General features: G+C 40.2%; 1 protein-coding gene across 2 annotated transcripts; it reads left to right on the forward strand.

The window, feature by feature from the left end:
* The first annotated feature begins 968 nt into the window (after positions 1–968).
* IL13RA1 (interleukin 13 receptor subunit alpha 1) lies at positions 969–19,655 on the forward strand. 2 transcript variants are annotated; one of them, XR_003527979.1, is made up of 11 exons: positions 969–1,102; positions 4,248–4,405; positions 6,590–6,725; positions 8,429–8,549; positions 10,718–10,890; positions 11,273–11,424; positions 12,614–12,746; positions 13,205–13,301; positions 13,568–13,652; positions 14,767–15,250; positions 18,033–19,655. XR_003527979.1 is itself a non-coding variant. In XM_027645399.1 (10 exons), exons 1-10 carry the CDS (start codon positions 1,024–1,026, stop codon positions 14,884–14,886), a joined length of 1,254 nt encoding a protein of 417 aa, XP_027501200.1. In that variant the 5' UTR covers positions 969–1,023; the 3' UTR covers positions 14,887–17,828. The 2 variants fall into 2 exon arrangements, 1 of the variants encoding a protein (XP_027501200.1); XM_027645399.1 differs by lacking the exon at positions 18,033–19,655 and having other exon boundaries at positions 14,767–17,828.
* The last annotated feature ends 524 nt before the right edge of the window (positions 19,656–20,179 follow it).

The following is a 20,179-nucleotide window of genomic DNA, read 5'->3' on the forward strand; positions in this document are numbered from 1 at the left end:
ATGTACCAAATATCACTTATGTCATATTGCCACTTCTGTGAAAATTTTGGGAAACAACTTGATGCATCACACCCACAAAAGTGAGAGCAAAATTGCAAGTGACCACATCGTGCTTGGAAGGGGCTGAAGCAGATGGCATTTGGGGAAGTTTGTAAAAAGAAGACTGTGTAGTAGCACATGGGAAAAAAAAACAAACCAAACCAAACCAACAACAACAACAAAAAAAATGCACAGACGACAACGGAATTTGCAGGAGGGATTTTGAAAAGAGGAGTTCTGCTAGGGGGTGAATAACTAGCTCTAAGATCAAAAGAAGTGCTCGGGGATGTGCTAACGTAGTTGTTTCCTTTCGAGAGGATATGAAATAACAATAGTAGTTGAGCGTGAATCCGATTGTAAAAGGAAAATGACTTTGACTCAAAAAACGAGATCTTTGGGAGTTTTTGGCCGCGCTGCGGTGCGAGGGGGCACGGAGGGTGCGGTGGGGGGTGCGGGGGGCACCGGGCTGGCGGCGGGGCAGCAGCGGGCGGCGGGCTGCGGTCCCTGCAGGGGATGTGCGGGCACTGCCAGGGTCCCTCAGCATCGCTGAAGTTCACGGTTCGCGGCAGGGCCATGCCGGGGCTTGGGGAGGCACAGACGGCTCCGGGAGAAGGGAACGCGATGATCTCAGGAGTCTTTTCCAACCTAATTTAATTGATTCCGTGAAGCGTCTCTGTGGTGAGCGTGCGGGAGGGGGCGGAGGGGTGACAAAGGGGTGACAACAGAGTGAGAGGAGCGGGGGCAGCCCGAGCCCGTGGGACGCTGTCGTAGCAGCTCAGCCCCGCAGCGCCGGGGCGGGCACGGTGCTGCCCAGGTGGTGGGGCCGGGCACGGTGCTGCCCAGGTGGTGGGGCCGGGCCTCGTCCGCCGCTCCCCGCCCGGCTCGGGTTACCTGGGCGGGCCGTCCCGCAGCGCCGCTCTTCCCGTCTGGCCCGGCCCCTCGACGGGAAGTGGGAGCTGGGAGTCGCGCCGGGCGGTCGGAGCTATGGCTTTGCAGGGAACCCCTGTGCGGTACCGGCTCCTCCTCGCCGTGTGCTGGGCGGTGGCCGCGGGCTCGGCGGCAGGTAGGAGCGGGAAGGGGGGACAGGGAAGGCAGGGGAGGGGAGCGGGACCGGCTGCGCTCCGTGTCCGGCGGGGCCGCGGTGTCGCCGCCGGAGGAGCCGGGGCTGGAGCAGGGCTGCCGGGCTCTGCCGTGGGCGGGTCGAGCGGCTCGGTGCGCACATGGACACCTGTTTAAGTGAAATGCTTTCGTTCTGTAGTAGAAATCGCCCGGAGCGGGTCGGCCGTGTGCGAGGCAGCGCCGGCGCTGCGCCCTGCCCTGCTCTGCCGCTTACCGGGCGGAGGAGCGGGGATGATTTAAATCCGCGCTCCTCTCGCAGTACGGCAGCGTTTGACAGGGTCGGCAGAAATCTTTTAAGCTCTGCGTTCGGTTCCCGGGACTGTCTTTGCCTTAAAACCCGAGGCAGAAGCCCGCCGCCCTCCTCCCGCTGCCCGAGCGGGTCCGCCGGGTGCGGGAGCCCGGGGCACGCAGAGCCCCCCTCGCCCTGGTCCTCGGCCGCTGCCTTCGCCCTCAGTATCCCCGCTTCTGGAAGCGCGAACGTTCTGCTGAAGGAAAGTTGCGTGCGTGTCTAATAAAGCTCGAAGCTTTATTAGTTCTTTCTCTGCTCACGTTACCCAAAAACCCAGTTGCGAACTCTAGAGAATTATTTTTCAACTGGCTACAATTCATATACAATGAAATCAACCTTCAGAAAATGCTGGAGGACAGAATACAAATGTGATGTCTTTTTTATTACTTTAGGACATTTAGACGGTACTCGAGGCAAGGGATTTGTTGATGTTTCCACATTAGGGCTTTTAGAAATAGTATGTTTTCTATGCGGGATTGCCTCAGCTAATCTCTGCTGATTACTGCCGTGCTTTGTTTTTTTAGAAGCACCACCGTGGTTTTGCTTTTTAAGAGTGAAATAACGGCTTGCCTACTTTTTGTAGTTGGTCGTTGAGTTATTCTGCTAAAATTGCTGTAGAAATTTTAATCAGAAAAGTATTAGACTCTGTATTTTACGCAAAAAAAAAGGTATGAGACTTGCCAACCTATGAATAAAATCTGAATGTAACATTAAAGCATGAGCTTCAGAATGGTATAGATTAATCGAAAATCTACTAGATTTAAACTTTTTATGCTAATACAATTCATTTTTTTATTTATAAGCTTTGAATATTCACACTTTGTGTCGCCAGAAATCTGCAGAGTTAAACACAATGACTTCAATCAAACCTATTAGAAGAAAATGTTCAGAACTGCAGAATAGCGACCAGGGATGACACTGTAATATTTTTAATGGTTCATGGCTTTTGTAGGTAATTAAAAGTTTGATCACGAAACCACTAGATGCTTGGAGATGTGTAGTCTTGCTGAAAAAATACATACTTCTTTTTTTTTTAATATGATCAAAAGGACTCAGTATTTGCAAACGTAATGTTCCAATGCTGTTCCTAAAACCTGACCTAAGTTTTTTAGTGGAACAGGTAATAGGCAAAGATAGTCTGGCTACATTCAGCTTTCTGAACCTAGAAGTGGAGACTTCTCTACTACTGGCATTATCTATAAAACAGAACAAACAAACAAAAATTCTGAAAGTTTTAATTATTTAAAAAAACTAAGCATATTTGGACTAAATCAGTAGATCTTTGTAATTTTTCTCATTTTTTGTGTGAGCATCCATTATCTGTGCATACACATGGACACGCAGATGGCAATAATGTCTGATCTCTACCATTACCTGTCCTTTACTATGCAAAGTCTGAGAGAGCTGCAGGACTTTTATGAGTTTCCGTCAAGCTTTGGCTGCTCTGACTCTCAGGAAATGTAAAATAATGGTGTCATGGACACTTTGAGTGGAATTCTTGCTCAAGGAAGCTCTCTTGCTTTTTCATCTTCCCTCTTCCTTGTGCCAACAGAAGGAAATGAGTCTACAGTGTGATCTGGATGGGAAAACTGATCTTGACAGAAGTATTCTGCCCTCTTCCTATGTGTTGCTTTAAATGTTGGGATGGGTTGAGCCTGGTTTCCCGGAATGAGCAAGACCAGCAGCACTAGTTGATATCTGTTTGAAGTGTTTGTGAAACTATTGAGTAACAAGGGTATTCTCTGTCCACAGACAAATGGGTGGTGGTGCCTCAGCAATGGTATCTGTAGGTGCCCTGAGAAGGAGTCTCATTGGGCTTCTCACAGTACATATTAGAGTAGCCCTTTAAAAAAAAATCCACCCTCATTTTCCTGGGGAATTCCCAATTTGTAATTCTTTCTAGAATTAATGTCTGATACAACTTTACTTTTTCCTGGCAGTTTTCTATTTTCTGCTGTATTTCCCTTCTCTGTTTTCTAGTATGACCTTCAAGCTGTATGACGGGGTCTTGAGTAGGCATTGGCTTGGTGCAAAAGAGTAAGGAAGGCTCAAAGCACAAACAGATTTATCCCAGCAACTATCTCTGAGTCATGGCTCTGCTTCTGTCTGGCTTTTGGGGAGGTGAAAAAATGTACCTCTGTAGTGTGCCAGCAATAAATTACTACTTGTCCCACACTGTTTTTGCTCACTGTGCCAGAACATAGTATTAAAAGTTTAATAGGTGAGTAATTGAAAAAGTAATGTGCTTTCCAAGTTGTTCTTTACTGTTCTTGCCTTTGCAGTCTTTGCTTAGATTGGACTAAATTGTGGTTCTAACGTACAACTGTTGCTTGTAAAATTTAATTGCTTGTCTTTTTAGAGATTTCTCTTTAAAACCTCATTGATGGATAACTTTTGGGTAGAACAAAATATTAATTGCTTCGCAAAATCTATATAGTGTTTTTACTAAAATGTCAGCATGTGTGATGCAAACTCACAGCAGAAAAAGCCTGAAAAGTCAGACTTATCTTCCCTCCACAAACATGAGCTCGAGTACCACAGCCACTATGTTGTTGCATGCTGCAGTTTCTTAAAAATTACTTTCCAGTTATTTTGTGCATATTTAAAGTATTGATGGATTGAGGTAACAGGAATACTAAAAACAATCTAATGGGCAGTAGCTTATCTGATAGCAAATACAAGCTGACGAAGTTGAGAAGTTATGTGTGTTCTTTTTTTTGTCGGAAAGTTAAAAGTCAATATTACTAATGGTGAAGTGTGGACCAATGGGGTTGTTACACTGGTAACTCCTTTCTTCTAGGAGCAGAAGTTGTTCCACCTCCATCCAACCTGGACTACTCATTTATCCAAATCTGCACTCTGAACTGGACATGGAACCCCCCCCCGAACATCAGCAGTAGCTGCAACCTGGAGTATGCCAGTAACATCGTCATTAACGAGGTTATTCAGGACAAAAAAGTAAGTACATCACCTCTTTAAATCCTGCTGTGCCCTGGTAAATGTCTTATTGGGATAAAACTATGTGTGTGCAAGCATATATATATACATATATAAATATATATAAGTACAGTTTTAATATAGCCTTTAATTCTTGTCATGGGATCAAAACATCAAAAATGAGTCATACCAGTATATGGGATCTTCAGATCAGAAAGATCTGTCTGTGGCTCCCTGATAATGGAGCTGCTAATGGTAACACAGAAGTACCATAATAGTAATGTGAAAAGTCTTGTTTCAATCTTTGCTTATGCAGCTTTCTAGAAAAAATAAAATATATACAGGGCAGTCTGCATCCTTAAGACTTAAATGGGAATTTAGGTGGGAGTGGCTGGTGCCCTTTACTTTGAACTCAGTTTCAGAAGGAGACGTGCACACGTAGCTGTGATTTGACAGCATAGCATCTTTTGGAGGTAATGCCAAGTATTAACATTCCCAAATTTGCCCTGTCCCTGTGCTTACAATTATTCATGGGGGTTTATGTTATGAAGACAACATGGAGCACATTTGTTCCCTGGAATGGAAATAGTAAAACTTCTTGGGTTTGGGTTTTTGTTTTTCTTTGTCAGAGGGTTTGCAGCCTAGATGTGATCCTTGCTGTGGTCAGGACTGAGAGTAGCATTGCCATGGTGCTGAAGGAGTCATAGGACAAATATTTTTACAATTTATTGCCAGTGAGATAATATATCCATAATTCCAGGCCATGAGAATTTGAAATCTTGAATACATACCAGCTGTGGGGTCAGCAGTGCTGCTATTTCAGATATGGTTAAAATTTATATGAAGCCTTTTGCAACAGTCCTTTTGTTGTTGAGCCCTGCTTTTACAGCCTGATGCCTCTTCATGGTGACTACTGTCTTCTTTCTCACGGCTCCAGGATGTCCTGGACATGAAGTAAGGCTGTGGTTTGGCCAGGTTGGATGGAGTGTTGAGCAACCTGGTCTATTGGAAGGCAGGAACCCATGGTAGAGAGGTTGGAGCTTGATGATCTTTAAGGTCCCTTCCAACACAAACTGTTTTATGATTCTGTGGTTTCACAAACAGCTGAGTTGATTTAATGTCACTACTAGAAGGGTGATGTTTCGATTTTGACACCTCTTTCTCTAATGATCTTCATTGGACCTTTACAAGTTGAACTTGCTAACTCAGCAGAAACCTATTTACCTTTTCTGCTGGGTTCACTAACAAGTAGAAGGTCACCTTGGTTAATGAGCTGAATGAGTTTGTGGAAGGGTCTAATAGATGTTAAGGTCAGCAACAGTGAAAGAGCTGAGGGACAGCAGTTTCACAGGACAGGATGAACCAGATTGTATCATCTTGTTGTATCTTTTTGCATTACAGTTCATAGAACCTACTCTGTCTATTGCTGTTTGGTTTATTTGCCCTCTCTAAATATTAGTGCCAATATTTAGTATTTGTTTTTATACACAAGTGGTTACAGCATTCTTTGGCCATAACAAAGATGTTGGGTTTGTATCTAGTTTCCAGTTAAGTGAAAGACATCCCCCTAGCCCAACAAAAGACACTCAAGAAAGTGTGTGATAAAATGCTGAGCCTTTTTCTCACAAAAACATCTCACAAAAACTCTTTTCTGCAAATGGAAGCTCACAGACTACTTGGGCTTTATGTGGTGTCACTGTATTTAATAGCCATTTGTGGGTTTGTTTTGATAACTTTTCCTTTTGCTCCTTAAGTCCATGCAAACTCTTGTCATTGCTTTTTGGTTGTGTCTCCAAATGTTTTTTCTTCTGTTTGTCACACACTCGTGTGCACATACACAGAAAGATGAAGGTTAGATCTCTAAGCTCCTGTTTATATAGCTGTAATATAAACATCTTTATTTTACATTATCCGTGAAGAATTGTTCTAGGATCATTTCCCCCCATGTTATACTTGTTTTTTGATCTCTTTGTAGCCTTGGCTCATATTTATATACCACAGGAGTAGCAGTGAGTTCTGAGTGCCCCTGATGAGGAAAAAGCAAAGCCAAGCGATGCTGAGGCTTCCCATGTTGTCAGACACTGATTTCATGTGGCTTTGAGCTGCAGTCTTCCTGAGGGGCTGTGATGCATTCTTACAGGAATTCCCATGTGTCTGAGATGGTATGACATATGTTGTGGTTTTCCTCTCCCGATCTAAATGCAGAAATGGAGTAAGGATCTCTTCCGTGTGACAGACGCAATCTTGGATGAGGAAATGCGTTTCAAAGTGAGAAGTGAGTGCAGGCATGATAACACCAGTGAGCCCAGTCCGTGGGTGGAGACCTCCCTTCTACCAAAAGGTAACACAAGCAGCGGCCAGACCTGAGGAGACATGGCTTTTTCTCTGCTATTTTAACAAAATATCATAGAAATATATCATAGAGAAATACCAGATATACAGGCCCATTCAATTGATAGAGCTTAAAATGTTGTAAAACATTTAAACACAGCTGGAGTCTCCCGAGGCTTAAAATCTTACGGACAAGCTTGTAAAATTTAAATACTCTCCCAAAAGAATGATGTGGTTCCTGTCATTCCTTTTGTCCCTGCTGTGTGGTGGTTGTGGGATAAGAGATAACTTAGGTTGTATTAAGCCTGCTGCCTTCATGACTAACACCCCTACATTTGTACACGTTGGAGGAAAGAATCTAGCAAATTTAACAACTTGTTGAATAAATGACTTAAATAATTATAGTAGGGTTCTGTCTTTTTCAAAGAGGTGACTGGGGTCTACAAAACTGTGCATAGCAAAATGAGTAGAAAAAAAAATATTTTTGAAATGCAGAAGTAAGGGGTGCACAGCAAAATTGTTAGGAAACAGACTTTGAGAAAGAATGTATTTTGCTGAATGCTTGAAGTTAGGATGTACAGCAAGGACATAGAGCCTCTTGCCTAAAAGTCTGTCTTAACCCGGGAGCATGACTTGATGTGGACGAAAACCACGTGTGGGTGGGAGAATCAGAGACCTTATCAAGCCTGTCAGTGTCTGCCAAAATGGTTTTCTGGGAAAATCATGGAAGCAGATCATTAGGACAGCATGTACTAAACATGCTGGGGCTTTTATAAGTCTGTTTGCAGATGAAACTTTTTTCAATACTTCTTGGAATAGCAAAAGCAGTTTCATTTCCCTGTACTCTTAGTTGAACTACTGAGCTTATGTTTTCCCTGAAGTAGCAAAATACATTGGGGTTTAACACACATTTAATTTTTAGTTCATGGAGATGTTGCTACTTGTTAGAAGGAAAAAATATCCAATGTACTGTAATAGGATTATACAGTATAAAGAACCTGTACCATTCAGAAATGCAAGATCAAATATGAAAGACTTTATTCCATAATTGCTCTGCCTGGGAGATATATGGACATCTCTCTTTACAGTTGCTATGCATTTCCTTGTATTTATGTTCTGTAATTTGAGTTTTCCATATATTGAATTTGAAAGTCTAGAAGTATATGGGTCTCAATTAAAAAGTCAACTTACCCAGTGTTGCTTTTGTCCATATTTAAGACCTACAGGCATTTTCATATTCAGAATACTGAGAAACTAATATTGTATCTGGAGAAGATAAAAATAGTCAGCATTTCATTATAGTTTATGTTGATGGCTGTAATAGCACTAAGCTTTGTTCTAGTTTTCCCTGTAATTGCCAGTTACTTTGACTCCTATTTAAAGTATCTATCATTTAATAGAATAAAATATTTTCCTGACTCGACACCTTGTCCTTAGCATCAGGTAATTCTGAGTAGTAATTCAGACATGGTGAAAACTGAAATTTACTGCTGTGATTGGCTTGCATTTAGAAGTTACTCTGGTGAGATTTCAGCTATTGCAAGCTGTCAACAACTGGAATTCATCATTTGCTGTGCTGAGACAGCCAGTGTAGTCTGAGAGATAACCAACCCCTTTCTGCCTTCTGGACAGTTTCAGTTGTGCAAAGATGGAAATGGGAGAGAAGAATTTGGCAAAGTAAATCTTAGAGAACCTTTCCAACTTGCCTTGTAGGTATTCCAGGTACTGCTGCTGTTGACTTGAGCTGTGTTTGGCACAATTTGGAGTACATGGCTTGTACGTGGCGTCCTGGGGAGAATGCAAGCAGTGATACCAACTATACCTTGTTCTACTGGTTTGTATGAGCTTTTTATTCCCAACTCAGGTGCTTTAGTGCTAATCTTTAGTTTTACATTACACGTTCTATTTGTCTACTTCCTCTGTTGCTTTGAAAGTTCCCCAGAGCATTGTGTCCAAGTTAGTGTTCAGTCCTATTGAACTCAAGGTTCCAGAGCCTGCTGTGGCCAAGACTTTTTGGGAACTTGATATAGCTGTTACATGAAGCACTGTCTGCTTTTGTCACCCATGTTAACATAACTGCTATTGCTTTCTATTTTTATCTAATTGAGCATTTGATTTGAAGAGGGAAGAATTAAGAATTAAGCTAGACCGATATATTAATTGCTTTCTCTGCAGTCTGACAAACATGGGCTGTTCAAGTTTGAATCACTCACTAATGTACATGTAAGCTCATAAACCACGGGGAGATGTTATGAAAGGATTAATAACTCTGAGCAGTAGTTTGGTTTGCATCTTTGGTATCTTAAATAACAGATTCACCTCTGAAGTTATGAAGAACATCTTTTTATCATCATCATCATCCCCGCTGGCCAGTGGATTGCCATAAATAGTGTCTTGTTCCAAAGGAGCAGAGTTTTGTGAGCAAACTCTTGGCATCAGTATCTAAACATGCTAATCTATGCATACTTCTGCACCTTGATAGGGCTTGTGAAATGCCAGATTGCTTGAGCTTCTGTAGAAATAGTGAAGTTTTGTTTTTGAAAGCCCTATGTAGTAGTTTTAAATCATGTTTCTGTCTTATTTGAACTAACTACATAAACTTTTTCCTATTCCTCTCCAGTAGCAGTGTCACAGGCTGTTCGATTCAGGGAATTTTGGGAGCAAACAGCAGAAAACTTGATGCTTTAGTTAAATATGGGGGGACCGTTTGTTCTCTCTCTCTAGACTGCTACTCAGAGAAAGAAAGAACAGAACTAATGAGGCATTTAAGATCTGAATTTCTGGGTATATGGATATTTACTGGAATAATGCTTTAGATTTGAGCTATATATTTTGAACTTGCCCCTTAATTTTAATGGAAGATGCAGCTGCAGTGACTGCAAAGTGTTTTAATTTGTGCTGCTTAGAGAAAAGAATAATTTTTAAATTTTAAATCCAAAAACTAAAGAAGCACTTTATTTTTAGACTGAAAGATACATTTTCCACAGTGCAGGTGAGGTGGTGGTTTGTTTTGGTTTTCAGAAATGAGTAAAGAACTGCCGGAAAAATTATTACCTAGTTCTATTCTATGTTATTCTTTGATGTCTTCCTCTAAAACACTGTCTTTTCATCCAAAGTGGATGTGAATATAGTGATAAGTTAGAACAAATGAATCCAGCCAGTGCACAGTAATTCCTGCTGAAAAGGAGGCATATGAGAGCAGGTTGATGCATCTGCACTGAGCTGCCTGTTCTGAATGCCTCTGCCCTCATCAGCCCCAGGGCAGGGAGGTGGGAAAGGTGAATAAAAAATGTGTCTGTGCTGAAAACAGGGCAGAGGGTTCAGCTTCCTGAGCCTATATATTGAGATATGAAGTAGGAGAAGCCATTCCTTTTGTGCTCCTAAATGAAGCTCTGATTCACTCTATATCACTTTTAAATAAATAAATTGTTAGGTTTTTGGGGAGGAAAAGCTCCTGGTGTATTTTCATTGGGTCTTGGGGAACAAAGAGAAGCAAGGAAAACGGTTGTCATAGCTTCTCTGTTATTGGAAGTGAATACTGACATTTTGAAAAGCAAATGCAGATAAATAGGTGAAACTCAACCATCTCAAGCAAGAGCTGTAGTACCTGAGGCAGATCTAAAGGAGATTGATCAGCTCATTCTATCACAAAAGTGAAATTCTCTTGACAAGAAATGGTCTAAATTAGTGTGCTTTCTAAATACTTTTTTCCCTTGAAATTGTTTTCCCATTGGATAATGTGAGCCAGAGCTGACAGCGGCTGTTATCTTTGATGCTTTGATATAAAGCAACCCTACCTCTCTTTCTGCTCAATGCTTATAATATTCTTTATAAAGCTTGAGATAAATTGAGGCTACTTTGCCCAGCTTTACTCTTCTATATGCTATAACACAGCTTTAATGCAAGATCAGTCTTTAGAATTTGTAACATGGGTTTAAAACCAAGCCTGTCCCTTGCTGTCCTTTTCTTCTGAAGTTTACAAAAATAATTTTATTCCTATAGGTTTGATGGTTTGAAAAACCCAAAGAAGTGCAGCAACTATTCTACAGACCAAGGAATCTTTGGATGCGTTTTCAATTTTACCTTTCCAGAAGTCATAACTATAAGTATTTTGATTAGAGGTGACTCTGAAGAAGTTAGGCCTGTGTGTGCAATTAAATATCCTACCACCCTTGGTACGTTTAACACCACATCATAAATAATTAAAATAAGAAGTTTGGTAGTATATTGCTGTGTTTGAGAAACTTGCACCTGATAAGGTGTGGATGAGACAACATGATTAGATGCTTCCTTCTTCTACTGACCTTTGATTAGAAGTGATATAGACAGGGTTTGGTTTCTGGGGGGGGGGGTGTTAGGGGTGGAGGGGTCATTTTCCATTCACTTCTACTCTTATTCTTTAGTTGGATTTATCCTTTTTTTACTTTCTGCTGCTGACTTCTTCCTCTTTCTGTTCCTAAACTGGTATAAGTGTAATATTCTCCAGTACAGGACTTGAACAATTTTTGTAAGCATTGAAATAGACTTTTGAACTAATAATGCCATTTTGCATTTCAGTAAAACCTGCTACACCAAGTCAAGTGACATTGTCAAAGATTAATGATAAAATAGATGTAAAATGGAGTGAATCAGAAACCTTTACAAAAGGCTGTTTGCTTTATGAAGTTAAATATCGCAATGGTGATTTGGACACTGGTCGGATAATTCCAGTAAGTTTTCATTATTGATTTTTTTTTTCTATGTCTCTTTCGTAATTTGTGTTGATATTTGCAGTAACTCAAATATTTGCTGTTGCAATTGAGCTGTTAATATGCTGCATGTGAATGGCTTGGGTGCACTAGATGGAAGTGTTGGGTGAATGTAAAATTTTTCTCTCATACAGTCGGTTTCTGTTATCATACAAGTCTTGTGAATCCTTCCCATCATTTGTTAGGGCAAAACAGTAACGTGTAAGAACAGTCTGATAAAGAAGTATATACTAAACTATCAGGAAATGCACTGTGGTGCCTGTTTGCTTCTCAGGGATATGGGCTTTGGTGTGTTGGTGTTGGGTTTTCCTGTCGTGGTCAGATGGGAGCCTTGTTTTTGAATGGTGGGACCTGATTACTGTATAGGAAAATCAATTGCTGGTGCACACAAGAACACAAAATGTCATACAGAAAAGGGAATAAAAACACTGAAGATAGAGGGGAAGAAAAAAAAGAAAGAGGTGTGCGCTCTTAGATACACTGCTTTAAATGTACATGTACAAGCATTGAGTTCAGTGTCTGGAATACATATGCCTGTATCTGCATTGCCAAACAGACTGTACTTTTGATCAGAATGGTAAACAGCATAATAAATGTCAAAGTAAGTGGCAGTCTTCTTTTGTGTAGTGTATTTAGTTGTTTATTCTACCCCACACTCGAATGATATCAACAATCCTCAGGAAATTGGCGTTTTGGCTCAAAAATAAGTGGTGTTGATACTACCTAGTCTGTGTGCCTCTCTGTAGAGGCATCACAGAACACTTTGGTATGGTCAAAGTTAGATCAACATTGCTGCCCTGGCAGAGAGGAAGGCTGTGTAAATCATAGATGTTTTCAGAAAAGGAAAAAAAAAAAAAGATTAAAAAAGGCACCATTCCAGACACTGAGTCTTAGTTTAATCATTGATGCCAAGTGCTGCATGACAGATGTAGCAGTGAATGAGATTAAATGTTAGCTTTGGAATCTCTGTTTAAGCAGTGTGATATTTAAGTGCCGCTTTGTCCTTTTTTTAATGAGGTTCAATAGTCATAAAAAGATGTTCTGTCAAAACACTCAGAATACATTATCTGCACAATGCAAATCGGCTTGTTCATGACTGAGAATACATTGCTAATTGAACAGAGCAAATTACCTTTTGTTTTTACCTTAGTCTGAAGAGAATTCTGTGTCAATTGCTGGCATTGATCCCAACAGCAAGTACATCTTCAAAGTGAAAGCAAAGCCAAAGCACGACTGTTACAACAGCGAGTTCTATAGTGACTGGAGTGAAGAAAAGACCATTGGTGAGAGCAGTTGTCCCTGTGTTTTGTTGCACTTTATTCTTCATCTGTAAGGCATCTAATACCTTTTGTCTGCTAAATAAATGGGAGTCAAAGGTCATCTTCCTATGTATCTATTTAATTTTAGGTGAAAAGAGGGCAAGAGAGTTCTAGTCCTTCAGCAGCGCTGTCAGTTCCTGCCTGTGCTGCTACATTTGTCATCTGTGTAGCTGGGCAATGACCCCTTTCCAGTGTGGTCAGCTTTTCAGCCCTGTGTCTTGGTGGTTTGCATTTTCTTGCCAAATATATCTACATTATAATCCCATTTTTGAAAAACAAGTCTGTCCTTGCCTACAGAAGTGATAGTGTATTTGAAAAAGCATTGAATCTATGAACAAATTAGAGAATTAACTTATTTGTTGTCATTATTCCTCAAAAGCCTCTCAGAACATCCCTAAGTTTCTACAATTTTTGTTTTCCAGGTGAGAAGAGGGACTCTACAATCTCTTTGGTTCTAATAATCACTATTCCATTAATAGTAGCAGTATCTACAATAGTTCTACTGGTTTATCTGAAAAGGTAAATAACAATCTCCCTCTATTTGCTGCTGTCTTTGTCAAGAGTGAAAGTTGTTAAGAATCTGTCTGTGTCAACATTCCCCCTTCCTTTTGGTTTGGGGAGTAAAAATAAGAAATAAGTGCAGTTACGCAGAGAAGGAAGGCTGGCCAGTGATGCCAAAGCTGAGCTCACAAATTTTCTTGACTGTACCCAAATATGATTTTCAGAGAGTGATTCTTAAATTAATGTATCTCTCATCTAAATATTTTCTTTTTAATTTTATGAAGGCTGAAGATATTAATTCTTCCACCAATTCCAGACCCTAGAGAAATTCTTAAGCGCATGTTTGGAGAGCAGAATGAGGATTCCCAGGTTAGTAAGAAGCTGTTGGGCCAACTAACCTATTGAACTGTGATCTCTAGGCTTGCAAGTTTCTTTTTCCTACTACCTATGTCTATCTTATAGCTAATTATATGTAAGTATATCACATGAAGATTAAGTATTTACAATAGTAGGAATTGTTCAGAAACAATCACCCAAAACTGAGAGATTTTCTCCTTTGCATGTACTTTTCTAGTTACACGAGTAGAATTGCATTATTCTCTTATTTCAGACTGCTAACCCGTTAAATGTGTTTCAGGTTGGTTTTCTTTAGGTGAGGGTTTTCTGATTATCAGGATTCTTTTCCTGTGTGGGTTTTGGTTTGAGGTTTTTTTTGTTTGTTTTTGCAACTCCATTAGACGACTTCTGCTGAACATTCACGTGTTTTTCTGCTAGTGGCTCATATATATATGATACTGAGTGAAGCTATTCGTATTTGACTTCCAGAAAGCTGTATTTTTAGCATTCTCACATTTCTCATAGTCAGTTAGCTTTGAAGTAAACCAGGATATTTAGCTTCTCATTGGCAAAAGAACAAAGCTAGCTATAGCCGCTCCAAGCTATGGTGCCTTATTTTGGGAAAAATAAACATAGTACTGATTGTGGAAACTTATTTCTAAATAAATGAATCTCAGTAGTCCTTTATAAAAACCCTAAGGGAAGTACACTGAGAAGCCCTAATTTAAGCAGTGTATGTTGTTCTCAAAGATGGGACTCCTGGCCATGAGGGCTGTAACTATGGTAGCTGTTACACTTTGTTGTGCTTTGACAAGTGGACGATTTCTCCGTGTGCTCAGTGAAAGCCCTGCTGAGTGTGTACATTCTCACTTCTCCATCCTCCTGCCTGAGCTTTACCCCTTAGCTATAGCTGGAAGTACTATTAAGGTGAGGACCAACATTCAGTTTCTCCTCTCCAGAGAGAACAATTCTTCTGTCAACCAGGCCTCAGCCATGTCTCCAAAAATACAGTTTGTTACCCAGCTACCTTGGCCTTTTCACCATAATATGGGGTATATGTTGTGGAACACAGGTCTGTCTTATTGGTCTGAAAAAACAACACTCACCATGAGGAAGTGCTGTTAAAAATGTTGTTCCTCTCTTTCAGAGTTATGCAAAGGATGATTCCATGAATGCTTATGACAAGTTGATTATGGAAGAAGAAATTCATTCTTTAATTTTAACAGAAACTTCGGAGACTCCTAATTCTGAAAAAGAAAACAGATGAACTGTGCTTTATCAGTGAAAGAGGAGGAAACTCATTCCTGCTCATACCTCAGGTGACAGTGTAGATGTGAAGAGGCCCATGAGACATTCAGCTCTCACCTCACTGAGTCCTCCTCTGATGCACAGGAGATGCATCACTAACTGTGGCTGTTCTTCCATCTCTCTGATCATCCAAGATCACTCAAGAGGAGCATGTACATAAATCCTGTCACTGCATTGCAGCATCTCCCATTCTGGCTTCAACCAGCTCTGCCCTGTTACTCGCCACTTGCACTTGAGTTTGTGCCTCACAGGAGACTGTCAGTGCATTTTTTTGGAGCAAGCACTGTGACTTCTCTGAAATATTTGTCTCTGTTTTGCAGTAGGTGAGATAATGTTCATGTACAGTACGTGGCTCATTAGTGCTCCTGCATGGAGCTGCTGCCAGGTGTGGTCCCAGAGCACAGACTGTGGATGGCCCCGTGTGTGTGTGCCCAGGCACTTTCTGGAGGGCACTTAAGGACTGACCTTCTTGTGTTTCTGGTTGATGTGCATCAGCTGTGGCCTGGTCAAATATCTTAAAAGAGGGTGGTTTTTTTCTTTGAAAATGTGTATGAAAAGTCTCTCTGCTTTCCAGCTGGTATTCAGCATATTCATAGAAAAGGTTTAGTATTGTATCCTTTCAGTGGCCTGTCCTCAGATGCCTTGCCTTCTTCATGGACTTCTTGGGTTTATTATACTTTGTTTCAAATTATATAGATTTTTTTTACTTGTACTGTGCAGTGGCAGATAACTGTATTGAGTCTCACCAGACTGTGATTCTACTTTGGCCATATTGGCCTGAAAACATGACTTTTGGAAGCAAAGTCATCCTGAGTCTGTCCAGCAGAATTACCAGGATGGATGCTTAAGTCAAATTGATAGCAAGTGTTAACCCACCGAAACTAAAATAATTCAAAGGCTTCAAGACCCATCCTTACTGCCAAGCTGATGCTTTTGGGAGAAGGGGGGATAACAACCTTGGCCTGTTTTCTAAGGGATAAGTTTTATTATTTCTATAGTGATGAGACTGTGATTTGAGCTTCCCCTCTAGGAGCTTAGCAGTATAAAACAAGGTGCTGACTGGACTTCTAAAAAAAAAAAAAATTTCTTCTATGTTTTACTGCAGCAGGTTGGTGACTTTTTTTTTTTTTTAGTCATTAATTGTTTTGCTAATTTTTTGATGGTTTTGTTTTGAGGGTGCTTTACCCAGCAAAGCTCAACAGATGTTTTTTGGCACAACTGTGGTGTTTCTCTGCTCTGAATTCCAAGCATTAGTTTCCACCCTGTGCTGCAAGGGTGGTAACAGCAGCACCTTAATTGTGCAGGAGGAAGAAAGTAATGTAATGAGCAGAAAGGGATCCATGGAAGCCCTTTATGGTTAGTGTTCAGGAATTTCTTGCTCCTTCCAACTAAGTGCAGACATGTTAATCACTGATGTGGTCAGTCTTAGCAGACTGGGAAGAGATCTCCTGATAAGTTTGCTAGGAACAAACTCTATAGCCACTAACCTTTCATAGTTCATCCCTGTCCTCAAACTCCAGTCAAAAATCTGAAACAAAATGCTACATCTTAGAACATAATGTTCTGTGAGAAGTAGAACAAATGTGCATCCTTTACCCACTTGTATATGCCCTCCTCAATAAATTCAATTCTTTCCCCAGTCCCTACTGAGCCTCTCAAATATACAGTTTCTTTCACATTCTTACCTACCTTCTGTTAGTGGTAGAAAGGGGAGGAGAAATGTAGCAGAACTAGCAGACTCCATATTAACATTTAGCTTTTACTTACAGCGAGGCTGAAAAAACCCCCAACATTATAAAAATTGATAAATGAGACAAAGTGAGAATAAAGCCTCAGGGATTTGAGTGAGATAAAACTCAGGTTATAAAAAGTCAGTCAGCAGCACTGTGGGAAATTTCAGAGGTAAAGGAATAGCGTGGGGGACAGAGTAATTAAATTCCTGTGCCAACTTCATTCCCTCTGCCCTGCAACATTTATATCATTATAGTGATACAAATATTTTTTCAATCTACCTCATCTAGAATGTTGCTCATCACAGACCACTAGACAAACAGAAATGTATGATTTCAATATAAGTAAGCATAACAGTGTAATGTAAAGTTTTGTGGCTTTCAGTATAGCCCTCTAGGAAAATCAGTGCTTTACCCTAAATCCTTTTGACTTTTGTGCTGGTGTTTATGGTAAAACCAAAGTTTATTGTTTCTTAAAAAATCCAAATCAACAAAAAGACCCCAAACAAATTCATAAAGCCAGAGGAGTAGAAAAAAACCCAGATGTAAGCTGTTAGGCCAAAAGGAAGACTTAAATACAAAGGATGGTTTGGATTGCTGTATAGAAAAGTTTTGGATAACTCTCCTGAATAACAGCAGTTGACACACTTCCTAATGGATTAATTTCTTGAACCTGTGTTTGTGCATGTAAAGCAATCGTCTGAGTATACTTTCATCTTTAATGTGTATTTTTTAAGGTTAGAGGGGTTTTAGCTTGAAATTTTCCACATTTTGCTATCATTTGTTTGTTCTTCATTGCAGTTACTTGATCTGTAAATTTATTCAGAGAATTTATATTGAAAAACATTCAATAATATTTATTATGTTGTGGCATTTTGTTCTTGGTTTGAGTAGATAAACTAATATAAGAGAGATGGTGTTTTGATGGGAAACCATGTTCAAGGGTTGCAGAACCCAAAGAAGAAAAACTTGCGTGTTACTTTGGCCTCTTCCTTCTCAAAAGTGATCCCGAGCCACACCATCAGAGGGGAATACTATAGCCATAGTTTTTTGCTGGGATAATGGAACAGAGATGGAGCTGTGAGACTTGTGCTCTCACTCTCAGGGTACTCAAGGCCACACTATTTTCTGACATTGCCATGTTGAGACTTAATAAACGATCAAACTGGAATTTGACTGAGAGTGCTGCAGCCTTCCCAAATATAGCTCCACAGTCGTTTCTAGCTGCTGAAGTCATTGAAAATGCCAGGTTGCTAAACTGCTGAAAGCCATTATTACCTAGTTGCTGGGACCCAGACGTGTTTATTTGGCATCTGAACACATTAGTGATGGCTTCCTGAAAAGATTCAGGGAAAGAATACTTTGTTCCCTTCAGTTCAGCAGATCATCCAAAATTAAGACATAACCATGACATGACCACCCAAGACACTCTTTGGATTCCTCTCTCTCAGTTCTCCTGTTTTGGTGTTAATGGTGACCAATAACAAATCACTTGCTGCAAGTGACTTTTTTCTATGTTAATACATTCTGTTAAATAATTTTTCTGTATTTGGCATCCTAGAAAAATTGAACAATTAATTTCTATCTTTTTTGTTAATTTATTTCAATTAAGGAATGCCATGACACAGTTGTTGAACAGCTTTAAAGGAGTCATAAAGGAACATGTCAAATTGTAAGCCATGGTGTTTCAGCACTTACTGGGTAGAACTATTCACAGGTTGGGCATTTCCATTCACTGGAAATTATTCAATAAGCTTAGTTCTGAGTTGGAACTTCAAATACTCAAAATTTCCCCTGGAAGGAAAATGAATTTTTTTAATTAAAAAAAAGTAAAGAAAAAGAAATAAAAAAATGCTAACAGAAGAAATGTTTTGGTTTGCAGGGTTTTTCCCTCACCCAAGCAAGAGCAGGAGGTAGGTGAGTCAAGCCCAGGTATGGCCAGGACATTACAGGAACCTCCCTCCCTTGTCACTCTACTGCCGTGGTCAGGCAGCAGCTGAGATCTGCAGGTCCAGGAATGGGCACAGTGGGGCTGGGAGGAGCAGAGCTTTGGGTTATTTAAGATTCATCAAGATGATTCTCAAATAGTTAGGTTTGATTCAATATTTGCAAAAAAATTTTCAGGGGATCAAGCCCCAGGGGTTGCACTGTCAGCTGTAGAAATGCAGCCGTGAAATAATACTGAAAATCCAAATATAAAACCAGATTAAAATCTCTCTATTTGGATGAGCTTCCTGCAAGCTGTCTTAAATCATGGTGATAGCAGGAGACTTGAGATAGTTGATGTAACTAAATCCATGCTCTCACCACAGCAAAGCAATGTGGGTTTGGGTGGGTGGCATGGGAGAGACAAACTTTCTCTCAGGTCCGGAAACTCTGCCTCAGTGTTGTAACATCTAAGAGCCTGAAAGCTTGGTGATGACTCTTGGGGAGTTTTTGTGCAGCTGTTTTTTTCCTCCTCTCTTTTTTTTCAGTTATATTGGTTAGGTTAATGAAATCCTTTCTCTTTGCTTTTAAAGCTTGTAGAAGCATCCTTTTGACAGCTGTTCTCTAATTATTGCCAAGTAGTGTTCTGAAGGTAATAATTCAGTGGGGGAAACTGTAAACTAGACAGTGTATTCTAGTAATAGTCTCTGTTCCTTGTTTTGCTTTTGCCAAAGTACTGCAATTATTTTGATGACTCTTGCACAAAGCATCTACAAAGAGAGACTTTCCAGTTAACCGGTGCTTCCAGTAATCATACTCTTTGCTTAATACATCAGTTTTCCTCTATTTAATTTAGCTCAAACTGCTCAAATGGACTTGGCTAAGTGCATGATGAAATTAAAAGCTTACTGAGAAAGAGGTTTTGTTAAGCTCAGGCACTGCCATTTTTTGGAACTTGGGCAAAATTTACAAATTTAGATCAAGTGTTAGGGGCAGCTTGAAACAGGAGTTAAGCTAATGCTCTAAAATTAGAGCTGCCCCTTCATCTTCTGTGCTGAAAAAAAAAAAAAAAGGAAAAAAACCCCCAAAACCCCCAAACCCAAATAGGTATGTTCTGCATGTTATTAACAAAATGGTGTGTGCAATAGGCAGCCTTTCTTATTGATCTACTGAAATTGCTATCAGCAATTTCTGTCTGTTTTCTCCTCTGAAGCACTAGTACTTAAGGCACTTAGCAATGTCATTGCTGCTTCTTAACTAGTTTTCTTGTAGCAATAGAAACAAAATCCACTGTTTGATTTTTTTTTTTTTTGGTTTGGGTTTTTTGTTGTTTTGTTTTGTGGGTTTTTTTTTTAATGACAAGAAAACACCAAAATTAGCTTGTTTTGCCTCTTGGAGCCTTTCTCCCTCCTGCACTTCAAAACCTCTTAGCCTCACTAGTTTCTTTCCTTCACACAAAATGTCAGTGTGGAAACTTCAAAAATGCCAGCTAGGTACCCTTAAAAGGTGTGAAATTGCTCAGTCCTTCAAATGTCAAAATCAGCTACAAGGAAAGCTATTCATGGTATGGCTATTCAGTTTTAATGTCACACCCTA

The sequence above is a fragment of the Corapipo altera genome, unplaced genomic scaffold (assembly GCF_003945725.1).
Source record: "Corapipo altera isolate COAL_440 unplaced genomic scaffold, ASM394572v1 65, whole genome shotgun sequence".
In the NCBI taxonomy this organism is placed as follows: Eukaryota; Metazoa; Chordata; class Aves; order Passeriformes; family Pipridae; genus Corapipo; species Corapipo altera.

What these genes read in the sequence shown, in the direction of transcription:
- IL13RA1 (XM_027645399.1), top strand. Translation starts at nt 1,024, where the DNA reads ATGGCTTTGCAGGGAACCCCTGTGCGGTACCGGCTCCTCCTCGCCGTG. An exon ending in GACCTCCCTTCTACCAAAAG is followed by an intron (nt 6,726 to 8,428) that starts GTAACACAAGCA and finishes CTTGCCTTGTAG; the next exon opens with GTATTCCAGGTACTGCTGCT. An exon ending in AGCAGAATGAGGATTCCCAG is followed by an intron (nt 13,653 to 14,766) that starts GTTAGTAAGAAG and finishes CCTCTCTTTCAG; the next exon opens with AGTTATGCAAAGGATGATTC.